An 11,736-nucleotide genomic window follows, 5' to 3' on the forward strand; every position below is an offset into this window, starting at 1 on the left:
AACCACTTTCTTTAAGTCTTTTTTTTTTTTTTTTAATGGCACTGTAGCTTTAAAAAGACTGCTTCTGTGAACTTGCTACACTTTTATGTTCCCGGTAAACAAATCAAATGAGTCTCAGGACCCGTGTTCTCCTCCAGGGAGTTACTTTACAAAAGTCACAGCATGTGAAATGAATCTTTAGAAATCAGCGATTTCAGATATGCCAAATTACGCTCAGGTCAGTGAGGTAGCCCGAAGAACTTAAAAACACGAACACACATTAAGTATGGGAAACATTAGTTCATTGGAAAAAGATTTTATTTCACCATAAAAATGCAAACTGGAATAAACACCATCTCTCCTAAGGCGGACGATAACAGCTATTTTTAAGTATTTCTGAGCTTCACTCAGAGAAGCCAACGATTATAAAATTTAACATGTTTGCAGCATTAAATCTGAAACGCTCCAAGTAAAAATAATTTAGCAAAACGGTTTCTTAAAAAAACCACACAGGCTAACCTTGACTAGGAACCAAAACTAATTTTAATCAACCTTTTTTTTTTTTACGCTGAATTACTTGAATTTGTAGAAAAGTGAGCTTCTGGGACCCTCCGTACCACTTCCGCACCTGCCCACACCTAAAAAGACGGCACGTCTGAGTTTCCGCGTTGCAGAACGTACAGCTTCCCCGCCAATGACTTAAATGCACCAGAGCCATTTTCCTTTGGCATCCCACCCAAACTTTGTTCCCAGTCTGTTAAACTTACAAAAGAGGGAAGAAACCAAACAACAAAAAAACACCCGCAGGGCGAGGCTTCCTCTTTTCCATGCCCCATGGGGCTGTGGCCGCCACACCGGACAGTCCATCCCCGTGACGCGACAGGCAGCTCCCGTGAAGTGAGTATGAGAGGCGTCTCCGAGCAGGTGCAGGGATTCGGCGCTGCCAGCCTGTGTGCCCAGGGTGGGGTGGTCTGCAATTCTCACGGCTGGCGGCCTACGTGTTCCTCCTGATTCAGAGAGGACTGCTGACGTTAAAGCTATTGGATCAACAGTTTTAAGGGAAACGAAAGCTCGTCACCGGGGACGATGCCTCTGAACTAGACCCACGGCCACGAGGGAGAGGAGGCTGGAGGCGGTGCCTTCCTCACCAGGGAGCTCCCTGGGTGTGCTGGGGGGGGGTGGCGGGGTGGCGTGGGGGGCAGCGAGCAGCAGCAGGACGTGCGCCCCCCCTCCCCCCCGTCCTGGTCCTCCGGGACGGCTGCTGCCTGGGCCCTCCGTGCATTACCTGTTCCAGGTGCTGCGGTGCCGGCTGGGGGAGCCCGAGCGCGACCTCTCGCTGCGTCGGTGGCGGCTGCGCTTCCTGCCCGAGCTGCCCCTGCGGTCCCGGTCCCGGCTCCTCTCCCGCCGGCCATGCCGGTCTCTGCTGTGGGACCTCCGCGACCGCTCGTGCTCGTGCTCGCACTCGGGGCTGGCGCTGCGCCGGCGGGGGCTCCCGTCCTGGTGCGAGCGCTTCCTGTGCGACCTCCGCTCCTTGGGCAGCCTCACGTCCTCCCGGCTGCCCGCCCGCCGCGGCCGGCTGCGCTCCCGCTTGGGCCCGTCATCGCTGCCCCGGTCCCCGCTGGCCCGGCCGCGGCCCCCGCTGGGCTCACGGTTGCACTTGTCTTGCTCGGAGCGCGCGTCCTTTCTGGGCGCGCTCTGCTCGCAGGCGGCGGGCGCGGCCTTGGGCTGCTGGTTGTTGTCGGGGATGCAGGCGAGGACGCCGGGGCACCTCTTCTCGGAGGGGCCGTCGTCGGGGGCGACACGGCGAGGATCCTGCCCCTCCTTGCTCGGGGCCTCGTCCGCGGCACCACCGTTCATGTTCTGGGCGGGACCCGCGGCCGGCGGCCGGGGCGGGTCCTCGCGCTGGGCACTGGGCGTGGGCGGGGCGGCGCCCGCGCAGCCGGCCGACACGGTGTGCAGGATGTCCAGCACCGGCTGCAGCAGGTGCGCGTGCGCGGCGCCCAGGCCCGCGGGCGCGCGGGCGCCGTCCGCCTTCTTGCTGAGCAGGATGCTGAGCAGACGCTCGCGCAACTCGCGCTCCCGGCGCTGCAGGCCCAGCGCGCGCTCCTTCTCCTCCTCCACTCGCCGCAGCTCCGCCTCCTGCAGCCGCCGGCGCTCCTCCTGCTGCTGCAGCCGCAGCGTCTCCTCCCGCTGCTCCTGCTGCCTCAGCTTCACGGCCTGCGGGACAGAGGGGGCCGCGCCTGAGCTGGGCTCTGAACCCGCACGGACGCTCCGCGGCGCGCGGCTCTGCAGACGCCGGCCTGGGGGACCCGGCGGGCGGGCGGGCGGGCGGCCGGCTGGAGCCCGGCCCGCCGCACCTGCCCGCGCCCGGGCGTCCTGCCCAGCTGGCGGAGGAAAGCCCTGGCAAAGCTCCTCGCCGCAGCCCCGGGGCGGGCCTTCTGCGCCTGCTGTCGGTGCGAAGGTCGCCGGCCACGGGGAACTGAGATTACGGCGCGGAGGCGCGGGGCCGGGCCTGCTCAGGGTCTTCAATATTCACCATGAAACAAGAACACGCTGCCACAGGTCTCAGCGCGCCCGCCACGCTCCTTCCCGCGGACTGATCACAACTGTAACCAGACAACAGGTTAGGGTCGCCCCGCGCCTGACTCTGCGGCCCGCCTGAGCACCAGGCGCGCCCAGCAAGGTCCGTCCACGCCCCCGGCCCGGCTCGCGGCAGTTACCGGCCTGGCCTCCAGGAGAAGCAGGTGCGGGAACCGGGAGGGCCGTCCGCACAGCGCAGCTGAGACCTGTCAGCTCTGCAGCTGCGGACCGAGGGGGCGCGGCCCGGCTCCAGGCGCCTGGCTTCCCGGGGCCACGGCGAGGACCGCGCATCTTCCGGCCTCTGCCCCGACCCCCGGCAGGCCCCGGCCCAGGGCGGCTGACCTGACGGGGCCTGAGCAGCGCGGCCCCAGTGAGCCCCGGGGGTGGGCGGGCGGCCCTTGGCGGGCTCTGCCCACCCCCACTTCCCGCCACCTAACCCCCCCGCCCCCGTCAGGCCGGCCCTTGCGAGGCCTGGACGTGGGGAGGCCGACCCACAGCTCCACGGGCTCCCTCAGCACAGGGCGCGGATCTGGAGAGCCGACCCGGGGACGCCAGAAGCGTCGTCCCGCGCAACGAGCCCCACCCGCGGGCCGGGCGCCGTGTCCCGCAGGCGCGGCAGGTGGTACCTTGGCGCGGCTCAGCAGCTCGGCGATGAGCCGGATGGACTGCAGGTTGCGCTGCGCCAGCAGCAGCTTGCGCTCCTCCAGCCGGATCTTCTCCTGCAGCTTCCGCTGCTCCTCCGCCTGCAGCCTCTCCAGCTTCCGCTGGCCGCGCCGCAGCTCGCGCTCCCGCTGCCTCTGCGCGCGCCTGCGCAGCTTCTCCTCCCGCCGCCTCTCGCGTTCCTGCTCCTCCAGCTCCTTCTGCTTCCTGCGCGAGCGAGACACGGGCTCCGTGAGGCCGCGGGCCGCATGCGCGAGGGCGCGCCATCCACAGGGCACCCGGGTGGCGGCCGCGGGGCTCGGCATCGCGGCGCTTCCTCCCCGGAGAAACCTCAGTCGCATCCGGGGACCCCGAGGAGCGCGGCGCTCAGGGGCTGCGAGTTTCCGGCGTCATCCGCGGGAGAGTCTCGCTGAGTGCGACCCCAGCCCGGAATCGTGAAGAAAGGGACGGATGGCCAGGGAGGACGCAGCGGCCGCTGAGTTTTGAACAAGAGGCACCCGGCTGGCGGAGGGGCGACGACGGACGGACGGGGAAAGGGCTGCGACGCGGAGCGACGAGGCCCCTCCGCTGGCCGCACGCACCCTGAGCGCAGAGCCAGCGTGCTGCACCGTCCCCAGCCCCAGCCCCAGCCCCAGCGGCAGCGGAGACACCCGGCCCGGGCTTTCACACCCCGGGAACCCGCGGGCCCTGAGCGGGAGGGAATCGGCAACGTACACAGCCGCAGGAAGGTTCCGGAAGCAGCGAGCTAAGGGCAAGACCAAACACGAGAGACTACCGCATGGCCTTTCATAGGAAGTAGTGGAAACGACAAAGGCACGGGGACGCAAACCCGACCCGGTCTGCCTTGGGGTGTACCCCGATCAAGGGGTCCCGAGAGGACGCACTGCCTGGGGAAACCCTGCGAGATCACTGCGTACACACTCCCTGGAGACAGCGACTGTTCCATAAACACCCCCGCACCACACCCACCAGCCTAGACCCTAACAACATCCTTCCTCGTTCGGAAATGAGGATGCCACCGAAAGCAGGATGGCTCCAGACCCCCAGGGAAGGTCTGAAGACCAACGGATGTGTCCACCCGGCACACCCACATCTCCTGCGAGCTTTTGTTCGCTGAGTTGCGGGTGGGGCCGGCACAGCAGAGAGGTCGCTGCAGGAAGGACCAGACACAGAGGAGACCCCTGAGGCCAGAAGGCGGACTGTCTGCAGAAGAGCCGACATCACTCCCAGGGTGCCAGGCCCGGAGGAGGCGGCGGGAGGACCCAAGCTCATCCGGACGCGGAGGAGGGGGCGGGCTGGGCACCGAGGCCGAGCTAACGCGGGGAAGCAAGACAGCTCGAGGGTGCCGGCGTCCAGGAGGCCACACACACCTGAAGGCCTCCCGCAGCAGGTGTCCGTCAAGAGCTGCGGGTCCTAGCTGCCTCACGGGCCTCAAGTGCCCACAGCTCTCAACTGTGGAGCTCATGGCCCACGGCGTGCCACGACCAGGAACGCGACCGCTACTGGGCAGTTGCACTCTGTTCCTATGAACACAGAAGGACCCAGAGACGCGCGCCCGTGATGCGGCACAGACGCCGAGCCTCCGTCCCACAGCCCTGGTCACCACTGCTCACCCTGGGCGCCTCCCGGGCCCACCGCTCGTGCCAGGCCAGCCCTGCCACGCTCCGTGGCCACAGCCGAGGCGCCGCCCTGGGGCTGCGAGGCCGGGTCCTCACCAGGACGTGTCCTGCTCTGTGTCCTCCAAGGCCACTCTCAGTCCCGTTTCCCCACCCACTTTTCCTGCCATAAGGTCAAGCAAATTGCCTTTAACGAGACCTCAGAGCTGCTTTAGGAAGGCCGTGGGGAACTTCTACACCCCCCAGCTCGGGGGCTTGTGGTCACGGCCCACCTCGAAGAGGGGAGACAAGGCCCGTTTGGGGACAAGGGCGGGTGGGTGGTCCGCACGCCACTTGCGCTTCCCGGTTCTGCCTGAGGGGGCCGTGCTGACGCTGCGGCCCGGTTCACTGCACGATCCCAACCGTCCCCGCCAAGGGCCGCCTCCTGAGGGCAGCCACGCAGCGAGTACAGCCTACACTCCCCGGACGCCCGTTCCTCTCTCTGCACCCACGGCCTTACTCCGGGGCTCCTGGCCCCCAACCAACGGCCACACCCTCGTCTGCAGCCCAGGCATCCCCGCCTCCCCGCGGGAGCCACGTAGGGCTGAGCAGAGAACAGCGGCATGGTCTGGACGCACTACCCTGGAACTGGGTTCCGGTGCAGACAAAGGAACTGCTACCCGCCGAGATATCTCCGCATCTGTGTTAGTGCTGTCGGTGAAGAAGGGAAAACAAAACAGGAACTCGACAGCCAGGGCAAGAGGTAAGTCAATTCAGCCAACAGATAAACACACTGGTGAACAATGAACTGCCCAGATCACGCACACCTAAGACTGAACAACACTCTGCAAAACACACGACACCTTGACTGTAACACACACACACACACACACACACACACAAACACACACACACACACGCTGGAAAGAAACACCAAGCGCACAGCAGCCGTGATGGACCAAGAAGAATCTTTCCTTGTTTTCTAAAATCCAGGTAGTATCGTTGATCAGGTTGCCTTTATAACTCACAAAGCAAAAGATAAAAGGGGGAAAGGTCGTCCCCCGAGTTTGCCGTTAGACGCGTGAACCTCAGTTACTTTACAGACCTCCTAAATGAGGCGTTTTTGCTAAAACCCGCCAACGTCATCAGTTCTCTACTTCACTTAAAAGCAGCTTCAGCCTGAACGCAAAAACCTGCAAAACAGCCAAGACTCCGTGCCTGTGTCAGCAGGACCCGCGCACGGCACTCAGGGAGGCTCGGAGGGGGAAGGCCCGTCCAGGGCACTGGGCAGGGCCACGCGGGTAGGGGGCTTGGCCACGCCGCCGCCGCCCGCACATGCGCACACGGGTGCGCGCACGGGGCCCAGGCGGGAGCCCCGAGCGGCCCGGGCCGCACGCACCTCTCCTCGGCCCTCTGCCTCTCCTCCGCCTCCTTCTCCCGGCGCTTCTGCTCCTCCCGCTGCTGCTCCAGCTCCTGAAGCTTCTGCCGCTCGAGCTGCCGTTTCCTGATGGAGGCGTCGCTCAAGTGTTTGGTCGAATCGAAAGAAACCTTCAGAGGGAGAACGGGGCAGGTTGGGGCGGGTCGGAGAGCCTCCCTGAGGGCGACAGCCCCGCCCGCGCGAGGCCGGCTTCCCCAGAGTCAGCGCAGGGAAGGGGCTTCCGGGACGCCCTCCCCTGGGTGGCCGCGGGCCCCGAGCCTCACGGTCAGCGCTCAGGACCCCACTCCTCCCGAGAGGGGAAGGGGACCACGAACCACAGGGACAGCGCCGGGAGCACGAGCGTACCCGGAGCCCCGACGCCCTGCCCCGGTACCGGCGGCAAACGCGCCCCTCTCCCCTCCTGCCACAGGGCCCCGGGGCCCCGAGGCCGGCTGCCGCGCCTCCCCCGCCCAGGCGGCACGGGGCACAGTGCGCGGCCGTAAAAGAACCGTCGCCTCGTTTCAAGGGACGTTTGGGGGCCCGGCTGGAGCTCCTCCCAGGGCCACCGTCACCCTGGCAGCCACGGGAGGACGTTCGGCTCCCTCGCGCGCCCTGAAGACGCAGGCTCTGTGAGAGAAGCACGGGGCCGCCCGCTCCCCTGCCCGCGGCTGCCGTCCTGCAGGTCGGCGCCCTGCCCGCGCCGCAGGGGCCCCTCCCTCACCTTGATGTTGCAGGCCACGGCCTTGCCGTCCTCGCCCTTGTACATGAGCTTCATGCCGCGCAGGGCGCTCATGGCCTGGATGAAGCCCGCGTACTCGCGGTACTGCACGTAGGCCTCGAAGTTCAGGTGGCCCCCGAAGCTGAAGGTGTGGAAGTTGCGGCCCGTCATCTCCTCGCGGTAGGGGTCCAGCATGGGGATGTCCACGTTGCGGATCTCCCCGAAGCGCTCAAACACCCGGACCAGCACCTCCTCGCTGGGCTTCTCGGAGCCCGACTCCTTCAGGGCGAACCACTTGCAGGGCAGCCCCTCCAGGTGGATGGTGTCGGGCCGCTCGCCCGGCAGCGTCTCGTTCATGTCCTTGGCGTCCCGGAAGAAGGAGTCCCAGTCGTGGCGGGTGGGGAAGTCGATCTTGAACTCGGCGGCGCGCACCTTGAGGATGTCGGAGAAGCCGCTGAGCTTGATGGTCTTGCCGTCCAGGCAGGCCAGGAAGGCCCTGACCAGGCTCTTGTTCTCCACCTCGCCCTCGAAGCGGATAAAGTCCATGGTGCTCTTGGAGATGCGCAGCGCGGAGAACTGGTGGTCGCGCACCATGCCCTTCAGGCGCTCCATCACCTCCCAGTTAGAGATGGACTTGCCCGGCTGCTTCAGCTGCGGGAGCGCCACGCTGATGGTCATTTTCGTGATGGGCTTCAGGTACAGGCCGTAGGGAGGGCACAGCTCCACCGCCTCGGACGTGTCGTGCACGATGGTAGCCGCAGCCATAGCCGGGACCTCGGGCCTGAAAAACACGCGTGCGCTACGGGTCAGGGCCGGGCACCGGGCCGAGGTGTCCCAGGCTGGCCGGTGCCGCGGGCCCGGAGCAGGGAGGCAAGTCTGCTCGCTCTCTGTACGTCAGGCACACGGGCCTCTACAGAGGGAAAGGCCCTCGGCCCGAGACGTTGGTGCTTTTAATGAGATTACACTAAAGCAGGGGAGAAAACGGGCCGACAAAACGTTTAGGCACAGCTGGCAGCCCGACTCCTCCAGCAGCGCTGACCTGCCCCCAGTACCCAGAGGCAGCTCTCCCGGGGCCAGGGCAGTGGGAGCCCAGCTCGGCGGGGTCGGTCGCTGCCCTCAGCGAACACGGGGCAGGCCGGCTCCACCCGCCACCTCCACCAGAGGGTGCACACACCTCACGGGGGAGGGAAGGGACGGCCCAGGACAGGCATCTGGGAGGGTCTGTGGAGGAGGTGGCCCTGTGTTTCCACGGAAGAAACAAGAAAGAAGTTTCAGGCTGAAAAAAACAGCCAAGGGCCATCGACTTCAACTTCCCCAGTGTGGGCAGAGGCACCCTCTCTGTTCCCAGATAAAGCATAAAAAGTGACATTTCGGAAACCGGGGGAGGGGAGGGAGCCCCTCCTCCCCTCCTCCCCCAGCTCTTCCCACCTGCTGGGAGACGTGCCTGCTTCCAGAAAGCCTGACCCACGGACACCAAGCCCTACAGGTGGCGGCCTCAGCCGGTCTGCCCGCCCACCCGCTAGCTCTCGGAGCTCCCGCCCCAGATCCAGGAGGAACCCCAGGGGTGCGGGCGTCCCAGCTGGAGGAAAGCCACGTGGCAGGGTCAGGGGTACTGCAGAGGAGCTCTGGCCTGGTTTGAGACCTGTGACTCCCCGCTCCACAGGACCCCAAACGCCGCAGGGAGGGCCCGAACCAGAGCCCCGGACACCCTCCCCCCTCCCCGCCGGGAGCCCTGGTACTCCCAGCTTCCCTGTTGCTTGGCTTCTCCTGCATCCTGGGCGCGACCCCCAGCCCCTTCGCTGCCCTGATACCCCCAGCTGACCCTACGCGGTGCCCAGTACCTCCAGCCCCTCTAACTGTCCCCCCCGCCCCTCAGTTCCCGCCTTCCCTGTCCCGGGCCGCTGCCTGTAACCCCCGCCAACCCCATTAACCTCGGAACCCCCAGCTCCCGGCCCCGCCTCCTTCCCTCTCCGGCACCGGCCCTGCCCTCACCCCCCGCACCGCCCCCCCCGGTACCAGTGGCCTCCTGGGAACCCCCGTCCCCCCGGACGCCTTTGGCTCTTCTCCCAGCCCCCAGTGTCCTCGGCCCCAAGATCCCCGCAGACCTCGGCCCCTGCTACCTCGTCACCCCAGGTCCCCCTCCCCCGGCTCCTCACAGACCTAGGCCCTCGATTCCCACACTCCAGGTCCCCAGGCCTACGACCCCCGCCCCCAGGCCGCCCGCAGACTCCCGGCCTCTGGGTCCTCCGCCCGTGAGTCCCTGTTCCCGAGAGCCCCGCAGACCCCGGCCCTCTGATACCACGGCCACTGGGTCCCCGCTCCCAGACCCCCGCCCGGCTCGCGGGCGGAGGCGGCTGCGGGCGGCGCTCACCGGAGCGGGGTTCCGCCTGCGTCCCAGGCCGCCGCCGCCCTGGCCCCAGCTCTCCGCGGGCCCCCGACGACCCTGGCAGGCGCGGCCTCCCCGCCCGGCGTCGCGACCGTCCACCGGAGGCAACCCCAACGCGACCCGCCACCACCACCGCCGCCGCCGGCGCCGCCGCCGCCCGCCCCTGTGACGCATATCCGCTTCCGGCGCCGGGGCCCGCGGAAGCGGCCGCGCGGCGGCTCCCTGTTTCTCCTCCAGGCCCTGGTCCCGCCCTCGGAGGCGGGACTTCCGGAGACGACGGGGTGGTGCAGGCCGGGGTCTCCCCTCCCCCCCCGGGCTTTGCACTGCTCATGCGCGAGCCCACCCCGCCCCCAGGCCGCTACCTGTGTTCAGGTCCAGGCTGAGGCCACACCTGGGGCAGGAGTGTGAGGCCACCTGCCTTAGGACCGGGACCAGGTGTTTGGGCCTAAATTTCTATTATAATTATGCATCGCACATAATATGTAATATAATTTCGTTATAAACTATTACCTAATTACATATTGATTATTTTATTTACTATAGGAATTGATTCGTTGCATAACGTTATTATATTATAAGGTAATTACATCTACATATGTAATACAATGTTAGTGTAAACATATAGTATTTTTACATTTTGAATGTTTTACATTTTAACATTTATTTTTCTATAATATTTATTTTTAATATCTGAAAATGACACAAATTACATATCGATTATTTGTACTTACTTGACATATACTTTATGTATTTTATCATTTTAAGGTGAAGCCTAATAATATCTAAAATTTAAATGTAAATAAGTAATAATATGCTTTAGGCGTTATATGCAACGTATTTCATATGTAATGAACTTTTGCATAACTACATGTTACATGTATTTTATGCATAATAATATACATATAATTTTATGATATAAATTAACAAATGACAATTTATTAAGCTCCCACTTTGTGCCAGGCGCTGCACAAGGCATGTGATTCTGATGCCCCAAATATGTCACAAGTCCCCACATTGAAAATCCAGGGTTGGGGGCTTCCCTGATGGTGCAGTGATTAAGAATCCGCCTGCCTAATGCAAGGGAAACGGGTTCGAGTCCTGGCCTGGGAAGATCCCACATGCGGCAGAGCAACTAAGCCCGTGCGCCACAGCTACTGAGCCTGCGCTCTAGAGCCCATGAGCCGCAATTACTGAGCCCGCGTGCTACAACTACTGAAGTCCGCGCGCCTAGAGCCAGTGCACAGCAACGAAGACCCAACACAGCCAAAAATAAAAATAACTAAGTTTATTAAAAAATAAACAACCCAGGGTCGGAGAACAAGAGCATAGACCCTCTGTTTTTCAACACGGAAAGTGCCAAAGCATTTGCTTCAGAAGGGGCGAGAGTGGGTAACTCCACCCTATGTCAGGTGGAGTTTTGAAAAGAGGCTCCTGGGTATTTGCTGGGTGTCTGCTATGGGTGAGATATGTAGTCGAATTAAATGCTACCCATATAGTCAAATATAATCATGACATCCACCTGACAAGGAGGAAACGGAGGCTCCAGGGTCCCCCAGGTAGGGGGGGTCCCTCTTTGAACACAGGCAGGCTTCTCAGTGGGGTATGTATCTTTTCTGTTTTCTTTTGTCTTCTTCTTCTGGAGAACGTAAAGGTGTTTGGTGTTCCCTTGAAAGCCGTTCTCCCAAAGGCTGCTTGCATGTGGATGGCTTGCTTATTTCCCTGGAGAACTGTTAAATTTGGAAACTGCTTTTCCGCTGTGTTCTACCAAGCAATTTGCAAAGTGAATTAAGAAATGAGGTATTCACTTCTTCGGGAGCGGCAAGACTAAGAAATGATTGTAATAATTTGGGAAATGTTCAAGGAAAATCCTTTTACAGTTTTGAGCAAAATGTTCCTCCAGGGGATGTACCCCAGAAACAGAAAAACAAAGTTCCCAATTACCTGTAGCCCGAATCCTTTGTCCTGGCGTGATATATGCGTGGGTATATAAATCCCTCTCGTTGAGTGTGACAGGGACCTGGGAATAGGATGAGATATCGCTCCCAGGATTATATGGCAATGGTGAAGGAATTCTGTGGTTGTAATTTAAGTCTATAATCCACTGATTCGAGCTAATGGAAGGAGAGATTATTTTGGATGGGCCTGACCTAATCAGGTGTCGGAGTCAGGGCTAAGACGTCGGAGAGCTTTGAAACAGCAGAGGAACTGCCTGGTTGCCTCGAGGAGCAAACTGCCTGGTGGAAAAATACCACTTGGCAGGGATTGGCAGGTGGCTTCTGGGAGATGACAGTCTTAATGCCCCAACACAAGAAACTGAAATTCTTCCAACAAGCACTGAGCTTTGAAGAGAGCCCCAAGCCCCCAGTGAGACCCCTAGCCCCGGCTGACACCTTGATTTCAG

General features: G+C 62.4%; 1 protein-coding gene across 4 annotated transcripts; it reads right to left on the reverse strand.

Annotated features, from left to right (window-relative positions):
* Positions 1-273: 273 nt before the first annotated feature.
* LOC309978876 (A-kinase anchor protein 17A-like) lies at positions 274-9,449 on the reverse strand (the record flags this gene model as incomplete). Of its 4 annotated transcripts, XR_014327149.1 has the most annotated exons (7): positions 9,321-9,419; positions 6,953-7,730; positions 6,214-6,362; positions 3,186-3,426; positions 1,265-2,196; positions 747-1,016; positions 274-617 (listed from the first exon to the last, which is right to left on the reverse strand). XR_014327149.1 is itself a non-coding variant. In XM_082865528.1 (6 exons), exons 2-6 carry the CDS (start codon positions 7,712-7,714, stop codon positions 992-994), a joined length of 2,109 nt encoding a protein of 702 aa, XP_082721654.1. In that variant the 5' UTR covers positions 7,715-7,730; positions 9,321-9,449. The 4 variants fall into 4 exon arrangements, 3 of the variants coding, with proteins under 3 accessions (XP_082721654.1, XP_082721653.1, XP_082721655.1); XM_082865528.1 differs by having other exon boundaries at positions 274-1,016; positions 9,321-9,449; XM_082865527.1 differs by having other exon boundaries at positions 274-986.
* Positions 9,450-11,736: the final 2,287 nt, after the last annotated feature.

Source organism: Leucopleurus acutus, assembly GCF_964270905.1.
Source record: "Leucopleurus acutus genome assembly, chromosome: Y".
Classification (NCBI taxonomy): domain Eukaryota; kingdom Metazoa; phylum Chordata; class Mammalia; order Artiodactyla; family Delphinidae; genus Leucopleurus; species Leucopleurus acutus.